This window comes from Canis lupus, chromosome 14 (genome assembly GCF_048164855.1).
Source record: "Canis lupus baileyi chromosome 14, mCanLup2.hap1, whole genome shotgun sequence".
NCBI classification, from domain to species: Eukaryota; Metazoa; Chordata; class Mammalia; order Carnivora; family Canidae; genus Canis; species Canis lupus.
In genome coordinates this window covers 6,772,355-6,796,920 of record NC_132851.1, presented here as the reverse complement: position 1 = coordinate 6,796,920, position 24,566 = coordinate 6,772,355, and the positions used below count along the sequence as shown (strand labels likewise).

At 38.2% G+C, this 24,566-nt stretch overlaps 1 protein-coding gene and 1 long non-coding RNA gene across 41 annotated transcripts in view; one reads left to right on the top strand and one right to left on the bottom strand.

Moving 5' to 3' along the window:
• LOC140603675 (uncharacterized) overlaps nucleotides 1-5,537 on the top strand; it is a 32,985-nt gene extending 27,448 nt beyond the window's left edge. Inside the window, exons 4-5 of one of the 3 annotated variants that reach the window (XR_012006624.1) lie at nucleotides 652-910; nucleotides 4,130-5,537. This is a non-coding gene — a long non-coding RNA (uncharacterized lncRNA). The remainder of the gene's footprint in view (nucleotides 1-651; nucleotides 911-4,129) is intronic. The other 2 variants (XR_012006625.1, XR_012006623.1) reach the window with 2 other exon arrangements.
• Nucleotides 1-24,145, bottom strand: part of RIMS2 (regulating synaptic membrane exocytosis 2) — a 581,405-nt gene extending 557,260 nt beyond the window's left edge. For 5 of the 38 annotated variants that reach the window (XM_072774153.1, XM_072774192.1, XM_072774159.1 and 2 more), the window contains exon 1: nucleotides 23,595-24,136. In XM_072774153.1, the coding sequence (XP_072630254.1) occupies nucleotides 23,595-23,770 (176 nt within the window). In that variant the 5' untranslated portion in view covers nucleotides 23,771-24,136. Of the gene's footprint in view, nucleotides 1-23,594 lie in introns of all 38 variants that reach the window. The other 33 variants (XM_072774158.1, XM_072774189.1, XM_072774152.1 and 30 more) reach the window with 16 other exon arrangements.
• Nucleotides 24,146-24,566: the final 421 nt, after the last annotated feature.

Below are 24,566 nucleotides of genomic sequence, written 5' to 3'. Positions count from 1 at the left end.
AATGATACATCACACACAATTCCTGCCCTCAGTCTGCACATAAACATAACTTATTAATATCTAGCTTAACCTATAAATAAATCCCTGTTACAGTTATAACTTTATTATTAGCCATTTGGGAAGTATAAGGTTATTTTTTGATTATTTGCCATTTGGGAAAACACACATGATTGACTATTCTTCTAATGTGCTAGAGATTGGGGAGAAAAGATTATGGAGTAGGAGAGCAGTAGATGCTCTATTTTGCAAATGAGGAAAAGTAATTTGCAAATGAGTAAATGGTATTAAATGGGAAAACCAGGAAGGATACAAGATAGGTTCCACAAAGTTCACTCTTTTACTGTGGCCAAACCCTCTTTATCACCAAACTTGGGCAGATATAGAAACTGCATTGTCATCAGGAACATTGTCTTTGGGCCACAGGAATCACAAGAATTCTGTTTCACAAGACTAATGTTTTTTTTCTATTTTACTGAGGTTATTGCAGAGGTGCTATGTCCTCAGAGGGTTTGTTAATCAAGGTTATCACTCTACTCCCATAAACCTAAGAAAAATATTGGTGAAACTTAATTATAATGTCAACCTGGTGTTCTTCAACCTTCTCTTAAGTAGAAGCATTAAAACTCTCATCCACATTTTTATATTATTCAGGTCCAAGTGAACTTACAGTCTGAAGAAATTCCCTATCAACCAACCAAAAGCAACTGAAAACAATTGATGAAAAAACTTATGCAGCAGAATGGAGAAAAACTATTTGACCAAATGATACTGGTGATTTTTTTTTCTTTAGGAAGAAACGATATATATTTATATAAAAATACCTTGAGGAGCTACTTCAAAGTGGAAAGGGGAATCCAAAGGAACAGACTGAAAGAATTCTCCAATTTCTGTTAATTTTTATAGATATCAGGTTAGCTATGTTGTGTGTGTGTGTGTGTGTTTTTAACAGAAATTGGAGAGTGAAGAAGAAATGGAAGAGTAAAGAAAGGGTAAGGTAAAAGAAGGCAGGGCTAACAATATGGCCCTAAGTTGGAACACACTGGGGGAAGTGCTCAGAGGATTTTCAAGAGTGGTAAAGTTTAATTCACTTTTGACTTATCCACTGTATGTAAACCTCATCATCATTATCCCTCAATCTCAAAGAAATGCTATGAACTCAGCTGCTTGATGATATGAGTAAAATTTTAGAATCCAGGAAATAGGGCTGTGTCCCACATTTCACTTAATGCCAGGGCAGAGATAAAGGCAAAACATAAAGCAAAAATTAACAGTGGAATGTTGAACTTTTCATTGTAATTCAAACAAAATGTTCTGCAAGTATTAAAAGTTAGAATGAAGGAGAACCTATATAATTGAACATGCCTGGCTTGTGACAGGTGGTAACATAGATGGTTGAGAAAATATATTCATGGACAAATATCTAGGATATTCTACTAAGTAAAAAACATTTATAATGAAGTACTAAACAGAATATAAAATCATATATACACCTTAATTCATATATGTAAAACATATGATGCTTAGAAATAAAAACCGTAAGGGAATATGTAAAAATGAAGAGTTGTATAGGGAGACAAGAATATATAGACAGAATTTTATCTTTTTAAAAAATGTCTACTATTGCTATTAATCTTAAGTAAAAACAGATAAAATAGTCATTGAATTTTCTATTTTTATATAATGTAATCAGCCTTTTACGTGAAAGTATTTGAAAGATGGTGATTTCAATAGCTAGAATGATCAAAAGAGAATTAATATAAATTTAGGAATACTGCTATTTGGATAAAATTTGGAAAAGGTAATGAATAGCCTTGAAATAGACACTTGTCAAATTAGATGGTAAGTCCATAGCAGAGCTTAGATTTTTTGCAGAATTTATAAAACAAAACAATTTTTAAATACTATTACTTTTTTACATATTATGAAAAAAAGTCTTTTTTTTTTTTTAAATTTATGATAGTCACAGAGAGAGAGAGAGAGGAGAGAGGCAGAGACATAGGCAGAGGGAGAAGCAGGCTCCATGCACCGGGAGCCCCACGTGGAATTCGATCCCGGGTCTCCAGGATCGCGCCCTGGGCCAAAGGCAGGCGCCAAACCACTACGCCACCCAGGGATCCTGAAAAAAAGTCTTTAAAAGTTCTGATGAACTTTTAAATTTCTAGCCTCAAGAGGGCAATTTGCTATTACCAAAAATCTCAAAAATCCGTTAGTGAAAAAAATGCTCAAGGACAAATACCCAGATGCATTTCACCTATGTTCTCACTTCCTCTCACTCTAGTCTCAGCTAACCTCAAGATTGACCTCCATATAAAAAAATGAATCTAACTTCAGATAGGATGATAAGCACAAGACGAGGAGCAGAAAAAGTAACCTAAAAGGAAAATGTTTATTTTTCCTATTAATGTTTATTGCCTCTCCTCTGCAGGTACACTATATTTGCATCTTACCACAACCCTAGGAACCAGGCATTACTGTTCTCAACTTAAAGATAAAGCAACAGAGTCCCAAAGATTAAGTAACTTGCTCAAGGTCATACAACTAGCAAATTAGGCTATGACCCAGAGTCGATTTACGCAAAAGCCTCTCCTTTACAGGAAAGTGCAGCTGCTTACACCCACTGCACTGCCTTGACTCCTTGAAATCAGCTAAAGAAACACAAGATTAGGAGGAAAATAAGCAGAAAAGGCTATATTTGCAGTCATAAAGATCCAGCAACTTCTACAAAGCTATCTCAACTATACGATTTACACTATAGAAACTCCCCTCAATTCTGACCAAACAAAAACAGGATTCATAAATGGGGAATTTTTACTAGAACTGCTATCTTATACAGTTACAGGAGCCAGCCTGATGCTAAATCATGTTTCGGACTCTAGTTAACTTTTAAACAGAGGTAAAAGACAAGTAGCGAAGTCATAAAAACAAGTACTGAGATCAAGAGTTCTAAAAAGTGAGGATTAAGCATTATGTTAACAGCCTAGCAAAGGGTGCAGGAAAGAGAACCAGTACAGAACTGTCTCTAAACTGGAAGGCATGAATCACAGAAATGAATGAGAACTACGAGGTAAAGGCCAGGACAAAGCTGAGAAATGTAAACTGGAAAGAGTGGGAAAGAGGAGTGTTTGAAAACATTGGAAATATTGAAACATATGGTAAATTGTGAGACAGTTTGAGCTATGGCATGGTTATATAAATTCCTGTTGCAAAATCTGGTGGCAGATTGGAAGCATGTGTTCCAAAACAATTCCATAAGATCTCCTATTAAAGTTGAAGAAAACAAGTAGTAAGGGTTTTATGTCCTTAATGGTAACTGAGTTTCTTCAAAACATGATTTTTTTTTAATTTTATTTATTTAGTTTAGAAAGAGAATGAGCACAAGCGGGAGGGGCAGGAGGAGAGGGAGAGAGAGAGAATCTCAAGCAGACTCCATGCTGAGCATAGATCCTACACAGGGCTCCATCCCAAGACCCTGAGATCATGACCCGAGCCAAAACCAAGAGTTGGACATTTAACCAACTGTGTCCTTGAGGTGCCCCCAAGAGGTGATTTTAATGTAACTATTTAAATGAAAGCACCTCTGATTTGGTCCCAATCTCAAATAATTCAGGATATACAGTATATATAGTATATTAATTCACTGAATTATTTATCCCATATATATCTCCCTTAGAAGAGTGTACCCTTCTCTACTTCAGTGTTGCAGAAATAATGAAAATCTATTACAGCTAGAAAAAAAGATCTATGAAAACAAAAGGTGGAAGTTAAAGCTTGAAAGATGGATTGGGGGGGATCTCTGGGTGGCGCAGCGGTTTAGCGCCTGCCTTTGGCCCAGGGCGCAATCCTGGAGACCCGGGATCAAATCCCACATCGGGCTCCCGGTGCATGGAGCCTGCTTCTCCCTCTGCCTGTGTCTCTGCCTCTCTCTCTCTCTGTATGTGACTATCAAAAATAAATTTTAAAAAAAAATTAAAAAAAAAAAAAAAAAAAGAAAGGAAAAAGGATTGGGGAAAAACTGTGAAAGACCTCGTATGCAAAAGTAAGGAGTTCAAATTGTATCCAAGGCAAGAGGAAGCCTAACAAGGTCTTTAAACTAGGGAATAAATAATTTAAATGTGATTTTCTTTTTTAGGAGGTACTCTGCAGCAATTCAAAGGACAAATCCAGGATAAAGACACAAGATCTCAAAATACAAGACAGTAGCAGTAGCAATTGAAATACACTGGTGAGAATCCTCACACTAATTAGACTTTCTGACACTAAATTAGTAGAATTTATTGATACAATAGGCCCAAAGCTTTTATTTCAACACCTTTCACTACACTCAAACACACCCATGAGATAAATTCAAATTTCTTAATATAACATATAAAAATAGGTAATTATAATATTTAACAACTAATACAATCATATGAAATTAACATACAAATCGATATATAAATTAACATTAGAAAGAATTTTCTTTTTTCAAGTAAACTATACATGTAGACATATAGATATCCTGCTTATCGTGTAATAAATTGCAGCACAAATTATTCACATAGTCATTTTAATAATATACAAATCACTTAATGAGTTTCAGAAAGTGTTGACTTAATCTTTTTAAGGGGGCCATGATTTGATATTTAGAATCATAACAAGCTTTTCCCAACATCTTTCTATTAAAATGACAGTAGTTCTCGGTGCCCAGCAGCACTTTGTTGCAGCATAAAGCAGTTGGGCATGCTGTTTGCATGTCATTGTCACACAAGCATATGAATGCAGTGTTTCCCACAGGGCATAAAACCCCTGTGCTTCAGGACATCCCCAGAAAAATGATGCCACAAAAACTACCTGCACTGCAGCCTGTTTCATTGCCTCCAACACCAACAGGACACTTTGGAGTATCAGGCAAGCACTGACACACCAGCCTCTACTTGACTTCCAGGGCCACATTAATCCACACCAGCAAGGTAGTAAGGACCCATAATCCACCCCTACAGATTGCTCTAGACCACATCATTAGATAATGTATTCTCTCAATAAAATTTACCAATCTGCATGAAAGTGATTCAATATTTTAATAACCAATATCTTTGTACTGGTGAGTATAGTTGACTAATACCAGCCCTGCATACAAGGCTCCTTTCAACTGACTCCTATCAACTAGCTTCCACCACTCTATCCCTTCCTCCCATCTTCCACACACCTAGCAATATAGGAATACCGATCATTCCCCCAAAGACACTACATTCTTTCACAGTCCATGCTCTGCACATATCTAGAATGTCCTTCTCCTCCACATACTGAATTATACTTTTCCTACAAAGCCACGAAATGTTCTTTTGGTTATAAAACCTTTCCTCCCACATGCTCCATGTTCCTATGGTTACCCCTTTCTCTTGTTCAGCTCAACAATTGACAAATACCTATTTTAAGGCAGTTATCACGTATTTTATTATTTATTTACATGATTCGTACCCGACTTGATTATGAGCAACTCAAAGGCAGACACTATGTCCTATTCCTCTCCATTTCCTATATGAACATAGTGGCTCATGTATGGCAAATACTCAAACCACACATATTTAAAAGAATGAATAAATATCTAAGGCAAAAAAAATATTATCTTTGGTTTTCTATACTATATGCTATAATTGGAAATATTTACATGCAAACAAACATGTACAATACTTATTTTTCCTAAATTCTTTTAGAGAGTACAGAGTATATATAGTATATATATAGAGAGAGTATATACATGGCTTCGTAGAAGTGGCATCATGTAGAACCTTCCCCTGGCCTTCCCCTTGGATTATCTCAGGTAGTATAATTATTTTTGCCACAATGGGGTTATCATTAGTGAAGTTCTTTGTTTTACAAAGATATGTAAAATATTTATTTTTATTTAATTTCCCCTTATTTTCACATTTTTCTAGCATTTAAGTATGTATGATTGCTATCATTATCCTCATCTGCATCACCATCTCACATTAGATTGTCCCTATTAGAATGTAAATTATTTTGTCATTTTTTTTGTTTGTTCTTTCTTTCCTTCTTCTTCCTTTCTGTTCTTTGTTATTGGCTTTTTTTTTTTAAGTTTTTATTTATTTTTATTTATTCTTGAGACACAGAAAGAGAGAGGCAGAGACACAGGCAGAGGAAAAAGCAGGTTCCATGCAAGGAGCCCGATGTGGGACTTGATCCCGGATCCCAGTATCATGCCCTGAGCCGAAGGCAGATGCTCAACTGCTAAGCCACCCAGGCGTGCCCGTTTTTTTGGGGTTTTTTTTTGAAGTAAAAGTAATATATAACATTATATTAGTTTTAGCTGTCCAACATAATTCAAAATCTGTATACACTATAAAGTGATCACAATAGTCTCGATACCATCTGTCAACATACAATTGACTCCTTTCACACTTTCCCCTCTGATAACCACCAACCAATCTTCTTTATATTTGCTATTATTGCCTTTGCTTTTGGAGTCATATCCACAAATTCAATGCCAAGACCAATGTCAAGGCATCCATAAGCTATGCTTTCTTCTAGCATCAGTGCAACTGAATTTTGAAAACTTTAATTATTAAAGTAAAAGTTTAAATCACTAGTTAAGAAATATAATACAGATCTCAGACTATGATTCTCATACCCTGATAATTCTTCTCTTCAAACAGAATGTCTCTCTGCATGAAAAGTTTATCACAAAGTAATGGGCCAAGTAAACAATACCAGTACCTTACCACAAGGCAAAAGATTTTAACTTTTTAAAGTGTCTGCAAGTGAAGACCTGACTGGCTCAGCTGGAAGAGCATGCAGCTCTTAATCTCAGGTCATGAGTCCAAGCCTCAAGTTGGGCATAAAGATTACTTAAATAAGCTTTTTTTTTATATTTTATTTTTAAGTAATTCACATCCAATGTGGGGCTCGAATTCACAAGCTGGAGATCAAGAGTCACATACTCCCCCAACTGAGCCAGCCAGGTGCCCTAAATAAATAAACTTAGAAAAAAAAAAGTCTGCAAGTGAAAAATAACAATGCACAATTGCAGAACGGCTTATTTACCAGTCCACATAAAAACTGCCAACACTAGGGTGCTTGGGTGGCTCAGTCGGTTAAGCATCTGCCTTCAGCTCAGGTCATGATCTCCAGGTCCTGGAATTGAGCTCAGAATGGGGCTCCCTGCTCAGCGAGGAGTCTGCTTCTTCTTCTCCCTCTGCCCACTCCAAACCCCACTCTTTCTCTCCCAAATAAAATAAAATCTTCAAAAAAAAAAAAGAAAGAAAGAAAAAACTCTGCCAACACTATATTTTAAATCAATAAACCAAAAAGGAGAAAAAAGGAGACAGAATATTATTAGTAAGTGTATTATTACTAATAATATGATATTATTAGTAAGTATATTGATGGCAATGTGAGAGGAAACAGAGACAACTCTAGTCAAGAAAATTATTTTAAAAAAATAAAAAGAAAATTACTAAAGTTTTCACTGCAGATAAATGAATCTACAGTTAGTAATCTAGTTAATAACTGACATTATAGCACCTGAAAAGAAATGACAAAAAATAGATTGTCTTGCAAAAAGTACCAGATTTCAAAACAAAATATTATAGAAATAGTGTATAATTTTATGACAAGAAAATATAAAGTCTCTACAACCAGAGTTTATTCTGGAAAAAATTGAAATTCAAGTAACACTATTTCTTATTCCCAGAGAAGCTCGTGAATGCAAAATCTTGCCTATAGATAGAGATTCCACATTAAATAATGTTCTCAAAATGAATAATGTAGTCAATCCCAAGCTGCTACAATACCAACTACTTTTGTTTTTACACTGAGAAATGAGTTTGGAATACAACTCTCTGCTATTGCATACCTCAGTGTGTTGTTTATTCAAAAGGAAAGCTTTCATTTTAAAGTTTATGGGTTAAAAATAAGCATTGACATTGTGAGTGATTCTCACTTTACAGATTTGTTGAAGGCTGGTAATTGGCTTCAAAAAAATGGCTCATTTAAGTGACAGTTTCAAACACATGGATGAACTCAATCAAAAATTTCCATGAACCATGCTACAACATATTAATGAGTGTTACAAAGTTTATAAATTTAAAGCAATAGTTCAGCTTCATAAAAATTCAGTTAGGATGATTCACCAGTGACAGTCAATATTGCAATTTGAGTCCTAATTAAGACTAGTACTGTAATCTTGAAGGATATCAACAATTTTTTAAAACTTCATTTGGATTTGAAACCCATTCACATATGGGAAGAAATTTCAACATTACATTGGTCAATGAAAAAAAAGGAAGAGCAAGCAGTTAAATGCTACCACCATTGAGGCAAAATTTAAAGAGACTGAAGTTTCAAGACTTAACAGCATAAAAGGAATTTCCATTAATCAGAAAAAAAGAAACAAGTTTTCTTGCAATTTGCTACCAACTACTTATATAGCTTCTAGTCAATGCAGAGCAACAAGAATTTAAAGAGATCATCATTAAATAGTCTTGGTCAGGAATTATGTATTTATGTTTAAAAAAAAGTACAAGGCAGCCGGGGTGGCTCAGTGGTTTAGCGCGGCCTTCCACCCAGGGCGTGACCCTGGAGGCCTGGGATCGAGTCCCACATCGGGCTCTGAGGGGCCTGCCTCTCCCTCTGCCTGTGTCTCTGCCTCTCTTTCTCTCTGTGTCTCTCATGAATAAATAAAATCTTAAAAAAAAATTAAAATAAAAAATAAGTACAAAAAATAAGTACATAAACGTGATAAAAAGTATGCTCATAGAAGCCAGCTAAGGATATCATTTAATAGTTTTTACAATTCAACATTTACTATTTCCATAATGCTTTCACATTTTGTTTCGCTTATAATTATGTAATAGAAAATGTGATGCTTTTCCCCCAAGTTTTTATTTAAATCCAGTTAGTTAACAGATAGTGTAACAGATTCAGGAGTAGAATTTAGTGATTCAACACTCACATACAACACTGGGTGCCCATCACAAGTGGGCACCTTAATACTCATCACCTATTTAGCTCATCCCTTCCTCTGGTAACCGTTAATTTGTTCTCTCAGTTTTTCCCCATTGAGCATGATACTAGCTGCGGGTTTTTCATATATGGCCTTTATTATTATTTATTATGTTGACGTATGTATGGAGGGTTTTTGTTATGAATGGATATTCAACTTCATCAAATGCTTTTTCTGCATCTATTGAAAGGACCATATAGTTCTCATCTATTGTTTTATTAATGTGATAAGAATGTGATTTATTTTTTTCACAAAATCCCATTAGATGCCCCCAACTCTTTTCCAGTTTACCCCAACATGACATATATGTCTATTATTGTTTTCTTTGTGTAGTATGACATAAAAGAGTTTAGGAAGCACTAAGTAAAGGAATGTAAGTAGGCAGCTAAAATATATGGTATAATGGGGAAAAAAACAAGACTACAAATAGTAAAAAGGGGTCAGATCACAACATGCTAAGAATTGTATATTCTCACCAGCCTTTGTCAACCAGAAATCTGGGGGAGAATTATGCTCTAAAGATCCTAAAGCAGGGATCCCTGGGTGGCGCAGCGGTTTGGCACCTGCCATTGGCCCAGGGCGCGATCCTGGGGACCCGGGATCGAATCCCATGTTGGGCTCCCAGTGCATGGAGCCTGCTTCTCCTTCTGCCTATGTCTCTGCCTCTCTCTCTCACTGTGTGCCTATCATAAATAAATAAATAAATAAATAAATAAATAAATATCCTAAAGCAGAGGCACCTGGGTGGCTCAGGGGTTAAGCTTCTGCCTTTGGCTCAGGTCGTGACCCCGGGGTCCTGGGATGGTGTCCCACACTGGGCTCCTCACAGGGAGCCTGCTTCTCCCTCTGCCTATGTCTCTGCCTCTGTCTCTGTGTCTCTCACAAATAAAGAAATAAATAAAGTCCTAAGGCATCTATTGTATGTAACAAATTAATTTATCTCTAATGCATCCAGTATGGTAGTAGTTATATACCTATCCCTGGGAGAATTAAGAAAATAATCCTCATTATTTTCTGTATACCATCATTCAGAGGAAGGACTCCAGTTAAAGGCTACGTGCAGGTAGCAATGGGAAGACACAGATATTTTAAGGAAAAGAGTGACATGATCAGATTTTTCATACTTTACATATTTTCCTTCTGGCAACAGTCCCATTTAAATTTTTTTTTTTCAGATTTTATTTACTTATTCATGAGAGACAGAGAGAGAGGCAGAGAGAGACATAGGCAGAGGGAGAAGCAGGTTCCATGCAGGGAGCCTGACGTGGGACTCGATCCCAGGTCTCCGGGATCACGCCCTGGGCTAAAGGCAGTGCTAAATCACTGAGCCATCCAGGCTGCAACATTTAAATCATCTTTAATAAAAATTTAAATGAGCTGAGATCAATAAACGCTCTAATACTAATCTATTTAAGTACGCCTACAGCAGCAACATCCAATTTTCAATTCTTTCCTTTAAATATTATTTTAAAAGGCTGATTACAATGATAACATCAATGGCTACTGTGATTGCAATAATTAGCATGTTATAGTGATTTATAGCTTAAAGTCACTTTCATTTACATAGTGTCACTTTAACCCTATGATAAAAATACCAAAAGCCCATAATTCCTTACCGACAGTCCCAAAACCCACGAAGCTCTGAAAACAGAACTTTTTCTATAAGTCTGGGCCAAAATTCTTGATCTGAATTAGCATGAGGCTATATACAGTCTTTATCAAATTAATTTGTAAACACTCATGTTTCACTGAAGAAATATAAATGTGCTTGATTAGGAGCTGCTGTCCTGATCCTGATAAGAGTCACATATTATAAGGTATGTGCATTTTTACATTTCCAAAATCAAAAACCTCTAAAACACATCTCATACAAGTTTGAGTTAAGGGATTTTGGACATTGGTTTTCAATTTCCATTTTACAGAGTTTAGGGAGGTTAAGTGACTTCTTCTAGAAAACAGAGCTTGTTAATGCTGAAAGCAAGAACTCTAATCCAAATCGCCAGATCTTGTTTTTCAATCCTCTATACACAACTGACCATAAATGAAAAAACCTTTTCTACATAAATAGGCATTTCATATTTCATGTGACATCACATCAGCATAGGTTAATGTAAAATTTCTAATACAAAATTGGGGCACCTGGGTGGCTCAGCTGGTGAAGCATCTTGCCTTTGGCTCAGGTCATGATCCCAGGATCCTGGGATCAAGCCCCATGTTGGGCTCCCTGCTCAGTGGGGAACCTGCTTCTCCCTCTGCCTCTGCCCTTCCCCCTGCTTGTGCTCTTTCTGTCAAATAAATAAATAATAATGAATGAAGTATTTTTTAAAATTTTTAATGCAAAATTTAAAAATAAATTCTGTATCTAACCTTCAAAAAAATATACTTCGTGCTACTGAAATTATTTACAGCTTCACTGTTTTACACAAATGCGTAAGTTCACTCTCTGGTTTGAGGTTCCTTATCCAGAAGTTAAGAGCACCATCAACTTTTATCTTGATGCTACTTTTCACTAAAACTCATAAGAACTACAAAACAAATAAAATTTAAGAGGAAGAAATATAAGTAATTATCCTAGCAAGTGCAAATTTTCTAATACTAATTTTCTAATCCTGTCAATCTTGTGGTAATTATATTTTTCAACAAATATTGCTGATTTTCCTTCCATACATGGTAGGACTGTACTCTGCCCCCAGTGAGGCACGATCAGGCAACTTGTTTTGGCCAATGAGTTGTGATCACAAGTTTTTTATGTATTTCTGAGAGACAACCTGAGGAGACAACTTGCAGTTCACCACAGTTTCTCTTTTCACTGTTCTCAATGTCCCAGATCACTTCTCCATCAGCCTGTCCCAGAATGAGGATGTGCCCCCAAGTGCCCCAGAGAAAACATACAGCATGAAAAGGAAATAAACCTATATTGTTTTAAGCTACTGATATTTAGGGAGAGCACAGCTTATAAATTTACTACTACTCAGTAAATCCACCCTTCTTTGTCCTGTTTTGATACTGGATATGGACTCTATAACCATTTGTCCTTCACCAGTGGCACAGTGTTAAGCTTTGTCGGCAGAGGGAGCCAAAGCAACAGTAAAGGAAGAAGGGGCTTCTCTTTCTGGTTCTGGGTGCTTTGGTAGTTATTTTGTGTTCCTTGGCTGCCAGGAGCTTACAGGGCACCAGTGGCACTCACCCTCCTAACATGTTCCCCTACTACCCCAGTGGGCGTCTTTCCATCATTTTCAGTAGCACCCCAACAGGCACCCCATTAGGTGGCTTCCCAGCCAGTTTTCTGAAAAGTCTGGCCAGCTTCTCTGCAAGCCCTACCAACACCCTCACAGATTTCCAGCTTGCCTGCCTCAGCCTGAGGCAGCTCAATGGGCCACAGCCACACCTAACAAGGGCTGAACCTCAGCCACAACCTTGAAGGGGAAGGAATCTCTTCCAAATTTGTTCCTTTCTTGGGTACTCAGCCTCAGCACTAAAAGAAGTGGCTGCTCCCTGCTACAGGTTAATAACCTTTATATTAAAGTTTTCCTGTTCAAATTACTATTGTAGTTGTTGTCTCCTGACTGGACTCCTGACTTCTAGTCTAGTCTAACATATTCAACTACAGACTGAGACATGGACTTGTATTAGTAATTTTGAAGGACAGCCTTGGATCATGTTCTTTTTCTACTTTATTTCATAGATACTTTTAATGTTTTATTGCCTAGGTTAAACCAAAATTTAAAAATAAAATATTTTTTAAATGCGATAACAATTGAGAAAAGAGATAGCTAACAGAAATGTATCAAAGGACTGTATCTCCTCAAGGCAATGGAGGTAAGCAAAAAACTGCTCACCAGGTAGAGTAAGGGCAGGTGCATAATCGAAAAATTAAAGGGAAAAAAAGAATTAAAGAACATGACACATAGAGGAATTCATTAAAAAATTACTGTGGACATATTGAAGAAAGTAGATTGTGACTACCTCAAGTTATGGTCCATTCACATTCATAATCCCAATAAATTTTTACTGAACCACAATGTATTATTCTGAGTCCTAGCAGCAAACACATGGCATATCCAAACTGACTAGAGTTTAATAAAGAGACTATTTCACAAAGGTGTGGGCAGGGTTTAAGGAAATCAACAAGCAGTGCAGCGGCCTGAAAAGCAATTTCCAGAACCAGAAGAAAATAGATATACTAAAGGGCCGGCAGATGGAACTGTTGTTTTCAACAGAAAGACACAACCAACCGCAAAGGCAAGTTCCTTCCTTTGAAGGAAGCCTGCAAACAAATAATGTGACCTCACTGTCCTCCCTCCCTCCAAACTGCAAATATCTCAAGACACAAAACCCAACTAAAAGTCAGGGACAAGGGACCCCAGTGGTGTAATCCTTAGAGGTCAGTCTCCCACTATATACAGCAAAATGAGGGAAAAGCAGTAGAGTAGGAGTAGATCTAGAGGGGTGAAAGGAAAAACTATGTAACATGCAGTAATAAAAGTTCAATGACATTCAACTGTATCTCTCTCTGGTCTTATAAAATTTACTTCCAATTGCTATAAATTTTCCTAACCTTTAGTTTGGAAATGGAATTTAACCATGAACCTTCAACCTATAAAACATCTAACAACGAGACTCTAAAATGGATCCTATGATTGCAAATTTTTGTTTTGTCATGAAGTCTTTATCCTATATTTGCTTCCAGAGCAAGTATCTCTATTATGATTCAGTGGCTGTGCCTTCTTGCACCTTCAATAACAAATCCCCAGTTGGGGTTGAGCCCAATTGTCCCCAAGCAGATAGAACAGACCCTCCCTAGTAAATTCTGTACTCAAGAATCCGATGGCTGAGTTAAGACTTACATTAACTTAGGCCAGACAATCATCAAAGAGAAATCAACTTATGGTAATAAAGTTCAGTACCATGGAAGTACTTCTGGAGTCAACCAGTGCAGATGGGGACTTTAAAGTTTTCCCAAAGTTAAACAAATAACAGATACTAACAAGAGGATTGATATTACTTAAGATAGCCACAGTAATAGACACAGTTAAGTTGACTTAACCCAGAAACATATGTCTTATTCATAAAAAGTCTAATGGAGTGGAGTTGGGGGCCTAAATCATCAGCCAGAACTTAATCACATGAACCCATTTAGAAACAAGGAAATCTGAAGAAAGGTAGTCCAGGGCTAGGCAGCTGGGCAGCAACAACTCTGTGAAAGAGAAATGTAAATCCCTGATGAAAACCTAGCTATCTCCACTCCAAATATATTTTTCCAAAAAAATATATTTGTGCAAAGAAAAACATTAATTCTTTCAGCTTTTAGTCCAAAGGAGTTCTGTGTGATGTGATGTGTAATAAAACAGATTGTTCATATATGTGTCTGAGAAGCAAACCCTTTATCAAAAATACCATTATGGTTTTATTCTGTTATCTAGCTGTATTGTTTAGTATCTGAAATCATATTTTATCACTCCTGGGTCTAAACCTATTCTAAACTTTTCCCTTTCTATAATCCTACTTCTAATCCTATTTCTAAAACTTTCCATCACAAAATCCAACAAAACTTACCTCTCTTTCATAACACAGCACTGTCTGAAACCTGCAATAATTCACTAAGCTAATATAAAGAACAGAATCTTCACCAACCACAATGTCATTTCCACAGCTAATCTCTTTTCTATATTCTCCTAAAGTATACTCACATTTCCAAAATTCTCTTGGAGGTGATATAGGAATGTATACAAGAAAGGAAATTTGTCCTAGTTAAATCTAACATCTAAAACAAAGATTGTGTAATAGCTAAAAATACCCAAAGAATGAAACAAAACCAGATGATGAGAAATTCATGGAGATGAAGTTGTCAATGGGAGCAAGGAATGTTCAATAAAAGGAAAGCAGACCTGCAGTTTTGAAAAAATTATACAATGGTAATATATTCAGTAGGAAAAAAGTTTTCTAAGTTAAAATGTTAAGTAGGCTTCCTCACAATTATGAACGGATTCAGAGAGTCCTGAGCTTCTTCCCTTTTTCTTTGCCTTCTGTTCTTTCTCCCTTTTTGTGCTTCCTACTATTACTCTATTATTTCCCATCCTACCCCTATTATATCAAAGTTGTAGTCACTTCTAGTATAAGTATTCACATTAAAAACTGTTTAGAATAGGAACGCCTGGGTGGTTCAGCAGTTAAGCCGCCTACCTTGGGCCCAGGGCATGATCCTGGAGTCCCGGGATCAAGTCCCACATCGGGCTCCCTGCATGGAGCCTGCTTCTCCCTCTGCCTGTGTCTCTGCCTCTCTCTCTCTCTCTCTCTCTCTCTCATGAATATATAAACAGAAATAAAATCTTTTAAAAAACCGTTTAGAATAAGTAAAACAATAAAAGAAGCCTTTCCCCCAAGTGCTCTCTCAAGAGAACTATGGTTCTGAGACTAGACCAGTTTAGAAAGCTAACCATCAGTGAGATGAGCAAAGATAGATATGTATTATGTATGCTAGTCAGTTGGGCATATTAGGCATCATAAGAGCTTACTTTATACTATTGGCAAATCCCAGTAATTTGGCACCTAAATATTTCCAAAGCTATCCTGCCTCTTGACCTCCACCAGGACTGCCTTCTTTCATATCTACATCATGTGTCACTTGGACTACTAGAAGAGTATCCTAAATAGTGCTCTTGCCTCTAGCATTACATATTCTCATCAATCCCCCGTTCTATAAGAGCGGGAGTTTTTTTGTTTTTGTTTTTTAATTTTTATTTATTTTTGATAGTCACACAGAGAGAGAGGGAGAGAGAGGCAGAGACACAGGCAGAGGGAGAAGCAGGCTCCATGCACCGGGAGCCCGACGTGGGATTCGATCCCGGGTCTCCAGGATCGCGCCCTGGGCCAAAGGCAGGCGCTAAACCGCTGCGCCATCCAGGGATCCCCAAGAGCGGGAGTTTTTTCAACAAAAGTCTGATTATATTGTGTCACTGCTTAAAATCCTCCCATGACTCCCTCCTGCCCTCTCGATTAAAGCCAAACCAAAAGAAGAACATATAACGTCTTTGAAGCTCTGACCCTTCCCATCTCTCAAGTCTCCTCTACTAACTCACCAATAAACCCTATGCTCCAGACCTTCTAAACCACTTCAAGTCAGTTTCTTGACCATGTCCTGCCTCTCTATTACAAAGAAAGTTAAAGGGTAGGGTAGGAAGACTTGAGAGTGTTAATATTTTTGCTTAGAATGTCTTTTTCTGCCCAACTAACATCTACTCATCCTATGAGCCTCAGCCTAGAGGTCATCCCCCCAAATTGGATCAAGTGCTCCCCTTCTACGAATATACCTATGATACACTGCGCACAGTGGTCTCCTAGCACTTACATGCAATATTGTAATTATGGTTTACCATGTTTCTTATAGTGAGTTCCTATAGAGTTAGCTGATAATGGTTCAAAGCATTTTAACACCCAAAGATAGATATCTGCACTTCATCAGATGACTAGTGAATACAACAGTATCTCTAATGTCTAGAATCTTTACTATCTAGTAGGAGTAAAATTTCTAGAGACTTAAAAAGGATAAAATGTCTGACCCCCTCAAACAATACCAAAGAGAAAACAAACTCTCAATTAACTAATCTGACATATTTTTTACTATGATCATGATGTACTAAAAACCCCTATATTGTGTTTTTTTTCATTACATCTTACATTTCAATGTGTTCATATGACTATGGTTGGCCTCTGATTGCCTGCCTCTGGGAAGAATTGTTTCTATCCAATAGTCTGTACACCACTTACCATTCAGCTCTGGTAAACGCACTGGAAATTTACAAATACTTCCAAAGTAAAGTAATAATTTTTAAAGCAAAATATTCCTTATATTAGAAAATAATTAAAATTTCAAAACAACATATCACAATACTCTTCTGGTCTCTAGTCAAAACAGGTATGTGCTTAGCCTAAAAGAAAGATGAGTTGCAATCACACGCAAATACTCTAATTTTGCTTCTAGTTATATAAGCAAAACTGGACATATATTTAAAAATTATAATTGATTTCAAAAAATAAGGGCACTACTACCCAAGCATATCTTTTTCTTTTAGACTATTGAATTTCACCTTGAAAACAAGCAGGACCTAAATGAACACAGTATCTCATTCTCAATGTTTCATTCATTCACCCAACTAATATTTTTTAGTACTACCATGCATAAAGCATTGTGTGTTAGGTTAGAAGCTGAGGCTAAAATGGTGAGCAAAACAGACATGGTATCTGCTCTCTGGGATTTTATCATCTAGCAAGGTAGACAGACTATAAAAAAAGAAACGGTAAGTTTTAAGAAGCATAACCGGGGAAATATGAAAGATGTGGAAAAGAAGGAAGAGGAGAACCTACTTAAGAATGTTTGGGTAAGAAAGCTCTCTAAGAATGCAAACTTGAAGCTACGGTCAGAAAGATGAGAAAGAGGCAGTCATACAAAGATTTTGTGTTTCCGAGAAGCAATGGAAAGGAGAGTACTCTGAACCATAATAATTCTTCAGAATCCATTACCCTGAAAAGATTCTCTGAGTTCTCAGATATAATATGAATAAGACAAATAAGTAAATACATATTTTTATTTATTAATAAAGTAAAAAATTGATCCCAGGCAAATCTAAGGACAATCACAGAGTAATTTGCACAAATTAGTTCCCTCACATTTACCCAAGACAATCAGTATCTTGCCAATAACCAATAATTTGCTGTATTATTTTCAGTACTACGCCTTAGTTATCAGGCTAAGAATGGTTTTTGCTGAGGAAATTGCTTCTAACTCATCACCTTCCCTTTCCATCCCTGGTCTTCTAGATAAATAATGAAGTAACTTAAAAATCTTCAGGTAGGGGGATCCCTAGGTGGCGCAGCGGTTTGGCGCCTGCCTTCCGCCTAGGGCGCGATCCTGGAGACCCAGGATCGAATCCCACATCGGGCTCCCAGTGCATGGAGCCTGCTTCTCCCTCTGCCTGTGTCTCTGCCTCTCTCTCTCTCTCTCTCTCTCTCTCTCTCTGTGACTATCATAAATAAATAAAAATTAAAAAAAAATCTTCAGGTAGGTAGTTTTTTGGCTTCTCAGTAGAGAAGGAAGAGAATGTCTCAATTTATTTTTTTTAAAAAAAGTAAGATTTCACCGAGGAATGTTATGATAATATTAACATTTAGAAACTGTTGTCTATAATCAGTTAATAATGACTATTTGTTGCACACCTACTTATGACAGGACATCTAGTCTATATTGCTCACAACAATCCTTCAAGGTAGGTGTAAGGTACTATTCAGATAATGCAGATGAGGAAACATGGGCTCAGAGTGCTTAACAATATAAGTAAGACCTTACAGATATTAATTAGTAAAATAAGGTTTCAAGTCAAAATCCATCTGGTCCCTCACACTTGCCTCCATTACCTCTCTCTTCATCACACAGTATGATCAGTTCTTTATCAATATATATTGTCAACAAGAAGATATTATTTAATGGTCCTAGTTACTTTAAAATGTGGAACATATATAAAGAATTAAGTACTATCTCATAAGTCAATCGATGCCTTGGAATGCATTTTAAATTCTTAGAAACTACAGGTTTTCAATTTTTGACAATGGCCATGGCTATTTACATGTACAATAATGATTTTTATTTTAAAGTCTTCATGATTGCATTGTATCCATTATTTGATATGCCATGGTCTTAAATTTTCATTTAGCTATAAGAAGACAATATGGTAGCTTTTTAAATATTAGAATGAGAAAGATCATTCTAAGTACAACACAAACCCCAAAGCTATAAAACACAAAATAATAAATTCAAACACATTTTTTAAAAATCTTGACCAGTAATAAAAGGCATAAACAAGGTCATAAACAAATGACAATAAAAAGAGCTTCTATAAATCACTAAAAGTGACCCAAAAAAAAGACAAAAGACTCTAAACAAATGTAAAACAAATGTAAAAAACAAATCAGCCACACTGATAATAAGAAAACTTCAATTAAGTCTACAATGGCATATTTTTCACAAAAACATTGACAAAGATTATCACACACTGAATTGGAAAGGATGTGGGAGTCTCCCTAGTTTATGTTATTTATGCATACTTATTCTATGAAAGTAAATTTGGCGATATTTACTAACATTTAAAATACACTGACCTTTTGACCCAACAATGCATTTCTAGGAATTTATTCCAAAGATATATTCACGTATGTAGGAAATCATATATGTACAAAGATACTTATCACAGTGTTGTTCCTAATGGCAAAATACTTAGAATCAACCTAAATACCCAAAAATACGGTTCTAGTCAAAGTACAGAACATTCACAAAATGAGATATTATGCAGCCATTAAAATGAACAAGAAAACTATATATTAATGGGTGTGGAAATGATCTCCTAAAAAGTAAACTGCAATACACATTTGTGTTTTTTATGTTTCCACATATACATCCATCCATATATCTGTGTGCACAAACATACACTCATTACAGACACACACAATATGTGATATACATACATATCTACTCTTATGCATGGAATATTTCTAGAATAGTAATACAATAAACTGGCACAAGTCGTTGCCTCTGGCTTGGGGGGAAATGTAGCTAAGAAATTTTATATGATAAGTATATATTATCCATTAAATAAAGAAACTTATAAATTGACTTTGAAAAATATTTGTAAAATTAAATTTAAAAAAATTCAGATCTGCTAGTCTATGCTTTAAATGTAAGCTAAATTATCACTCTGATCTATCATTAAACTTTTCCTCATTGTCTTCCTTTATTTAGGGGGCAAATTTTATCCCTTTAACATTAACAGAAAATCCAAACATAGAATCAAAAGATAATTTGCACATCAAGAAACATAATTTCTAATTTGTTTTAAAAAAAAAAAAACTCATCTGAAAAAAAGCCTATGATATATATATAAAAAACTCAATATTTACTGAATGAAAACTTTTCTATTGATTTCAGTGGTTTTGCTTTTCTCATATATTTTTCCCCAATATCACACCAAAAAAATAAACTAAAAAAAAAAAAAAAAAAAAAAAACTCATTGGAAAATATAGGCTTAATAAATTATGCTTTTCTTTCCAAAAAAAGTATCTTCATTTTCCCAACAAAATGTGTAATCTGCCTCATTAACAACAACATTACTTATTAGGTAACTAATAGGTGCAGGTGTTAAAAATGCTCCAAAACACAAACTCCAAAGAAGAGTACATTTTTATTCTTACCTTCAAGAAGTTTACAATCTTTGAAAGACAAGGCTTAAAAATACTAGTAAGTAAAAGAACATTATAGATTCTACCAGTAGATTGAGTTATCAAAACTAAAACTATAAAAGGATGTTCATGTAAGGATAAAAAAAAAGTAATTACTGATCTATTGAGGGATCTGAGATATAAAAATGCTTCCAAAATTTTAGTATCTCAATCTCATGTAAAATGAAGTTACTTGATGATGATAGAAGACTTCCAGAGTATGTGGATGTTCAGCAAGGCTTTGAAGAAATTGCTAATAATTAAATATAAATAGTTCCTAATTAATTCTCTTCGTAAAGAGAGAGACTACTATAGTGGTCTTAATCTCCTTTGATTGCTCACCTCTCTCATTAAGAATATCTCAGGCATGAACTTCTTAATACATGCATATTTACTCACAAAGCATACGCATCTTAATATTGTGTCAATCCATATATTAAATATCAGTGAAACTTAATTTCTTTTTCAAGTAAAAATAGAAATAGGAATATAAGTTTTAATATTCTCTTCCTGTACTCCAATATATCATCTTGTGATGTACTTTGGTATGCATATCCCACTTTGTATGAATACTTAGTATGAAAATATTTTCATCCAATGGTTTCAATTTTTCACACATCAAACTTCTCTTTTAACATAGTTGTTACAAGCAGCAGACATGAATTTGATTTTCAGTTTCTCTGTCCATGACCTTCTCTCAGAATAGATGTTAAAATGCAATTAAATGGACACCACTCTTTTAAAGAAAAACAAAGGATAATGTAGTCTTGACCAGATAAAATGGCCCCTAAAATTTAATGAGAAATAGTAATCATTGAAGAATACTAGTATTATTTTTTCTTATACATAGTATTTATAACTTAATACCCAAAATTGATATTACCTAATAAATTATAAAATTCTTCAAAACAATCTTTTCTTATAATTCTATCAGAAAGTCTAATCTTTTCCTCATTTTCCTTGCCTAGTCTTACTTTATTACAAAAGCCAAAAACATTCTTAAAGAACATGTAAAATTAAATTTTTAAGTATATTATGCTTTAACCTCCAAGAAACTTCTTGTTAAAATGAATATAAAAATAATTCTGAAACCATGTAGGCCATTTTGAGGCATGTCTCCTTCCAAGACTGTTAGGTAGAAATGCAAACATATTTAAAATAAAAAGAATAGATTTTTCATCAGTGTAATTTCATAGACCGTGTGAATGTATGTTTAGAGAATGTTTCTACCTAAACTGTGCAAATATGAATGTATGAACACTATATATATTTGCATGGTATGTTGGTTTACACAGAAATGTAATGTATGTAATGTAATGAACCTACTTGAAAAACCCTTTCACAACATTTTCCTAATATAACATACTGGTCACTCTGAGTAATTCTTAATTTAGTATTCAAAAGTTCGTTTACATTTCTATATATCAGAACAATAAATGGATTTGGAACTACAGTGAACTAGCCAGTAATACTATGATTTAGCACACTATAAAGAAGTAAAAACACACTGTACATTTAAATATGTGGGTCAAAGAAATAAAACCACATTTTATTTGACATCATTTTGGCACCACTAATTTTAGTGCAAGTATAGTGAAAAATATAGATTCATATATCTAAATATCAAACCCTAAGTTATCAAAAGCTTGGAGTGGTCAGTGTATGTAGTAAAGCTAAGGGAGTAGAATGCTCAAAAAGCTTCAATATTAATGCTTTATTTCTCCATTAGTTAAAATAAGCACTTAAATCTCTTAACTGTTTTTCACTTGCCAAGCTGACTAATAAATCATATTCCTAAACAAGCCTCCAAACCCAGGAATTAGCTTTGAAGAAGTGATTCTTCTGTATTCCAATTAATATGTCAGGAACATTTGCTCTCTTAGAGCTTCAATATTTTTTGAGAAATTTTTTTTCTCAAATATGTACAAATATTTGATGCACTTGTTACCATAATTTATGGTATTTTTATAAAATATGAAAATATGTGTATAGACAGAAACTTGTTTCTTTATAAGTGCATTAAAGAATACTGAATTCGACAACCTGTTTTTAAAATCTACATGATTAGAGGTCAGTGTATTAGTACGTTCATAGAGGAACTCTACTCTGTCAACTGTGTGTTACTGTGGAGAATATGGGAAAAGTGTATTTGATAACACACCGATGAACCATCCCACCTTTGGCACATAAACTGTACAAGTTAATCTCCTAGTGAATAATTCATTTCAAGTAAAATGAATTCAAGTAAAATGAAAAAGAAAAAAAAGGGGAGTTGGAAAAAACATAAAAAGGTTACGCCTCTTCTGCACAATCTCTTTCATACAGTAACTGAGAAGTCAAATGCCCATAAAACACTGAAAAGCAAACCCGCAGAAACCAATCTTTGCTTAGAGTGAGAAGAAAAGGAGCCTCAAAGCTGTATTTGCGTCTGGACAGCTCCCTGGTGCTGAAGTTACACAGCGCTACACCGAGATGCCTGGGTGCTGCCTTTACTATCCCACCCTCGGCAAAATCCCGGCCGCCCAGACTGGGAACACGAGTAGCAGAACTTAGTGAGGTAGGAAGCATCCCACACCGCAGTCATGGTAGGAACGGGAGCCTCTCCAGAGTCTCCTCAGGATTAAACAGATTGACTAGTTGCAAACAGGAAGAACAGCAGAGCGCAGGGTGTTAGAACCCGCCGAGGGGGAGGGGCTGGAAGATGGCGGCGGCCGCACACCCACCCGAGACCTGCCAGGGCTTAGGCCCCTCGCCCGCACCGCCGCCCCCCTGCCCGCGGCGACCACGGGCAGCTCTGCTCGTCTCCGCGGTGCAGGCGGAACCGCCCTGCGGAAACCCGGGCCCGGGGGCCCCGGCCGCGCCCGCGTCCCCGGCGGCGCGCCTTCGCCGGGTCCCGGCCGGGGAGCACCTGTGCACGGCCATATTGGATTCGCTGCCCCAGTCACTGCCTCCGCGCGGGGGCGGCTGGAAGGGAGAGGGGACGCGCGGAGTCTGGGTTCCGCTTCAGCCCCGCGGGGGCCCTGGAGCCCAGCTGGCCCGCGGGGAAAGCCGGAAGGACGCCCGGGAAAACTGCAACGTTCCAGAGGCTCGCCACCCTCTCGTCTCACGGCCTCGGCGCCCTCCTCCCCGACACACACCCCCGCGCTCCGACACCCACAAAGCAGCCCCGGCGGCCGGCGCCGGCCGCAGCCCTCGTGGCCCCGGCGCCGCCGGCTGGAGGGAGGGAGGGAGGGAGGGCGGCGAAGCGGGGCGCGCCGGCGGCAGCAGGGCAGCGGCTGTGGGGGCGGAGGGGAGGGAGGGAGGCGGGAAGATGGAGCCGGGTCCTTACTTGAGCACCGACTGCTCCTTCTCCTCTTCTTTCTTCTGCCGATCCATGACGGCCAGGATGATCTTCCTCTCCTCCTCCGTGAGGTGGCTGAGGTCGGGCATCTCGGGCTGCAGGGGCGGCTGAGAGGCCGCCGGGGTGGGAGCCGGGCGGCCCCGCGGCCCGACAGGAGCCGACATGTTTGGCGGAGCTCACCCACCCAGGGGGCAGGGAGGCGACTCCGGCGGCGGCGGCGGCACCCGCGCGGGCGGCTGGGGCAGGGGCAGCCTCCGGCGCTGGGACAAATGCATACAAATCAATGGCCTTCAATCCGAGGCGACAGCCCCCCTCCCCCGAGAGAAAAAGAGCCGGGGTGGGGCGGGGGCAGCGAGGGCTGGGGAGCGCGCTCCGGGAAACGTTCCTCCTTCCCGGGGGCGAAGGGCTGGCAAGTGAGCGGTTTGGCAGAGAGGAGCGGGAGGCCGGGCCGGGCCGCGTGTGCGCCGAGCGGCGGGGGAGGGAGCGGAGTAAGGTGGCGGGGACGGCGAAGGGTGGGGTGACTGGAGGGAGCGGGCGCGAGGGAGTCCGGCGGGGGCGCGCGCCGCCGCGCAGGGGAGAGGGGGAGCTGCGGCCCGGCCCCCGGGGGAGTCCCGGGAACTTGCTGGGAGCGCGGGGACGCAGCGGCCTCCCGCGGGCGGGGCGCCGGGGCGGGGGCCGCGAGCGTGGAGAGGAACCGGGCCGGGCTCCCGGAGGAGCTGCTCGGCTGTCCCGCCGACTGACGCGTCCCTGAGCCTCCGGGCGCCGCGGAGGGAGGACCCCCCCGAAGGGATCGGGGAAGGGGCGCGGGGCCGGGGGCGGCCGCCGAGACCGCCCCGGGCTAGAGCGGGGAAGCGAAAGCCGGGACGGGGTGACGAGGGCGGGCGGCGGCGAGGCCCGGGGCCGGGGCCCTCCGGCTGCCACCGCCCGGATCCCCGCGAGCTCCGACGCGCAGCAGGGCCG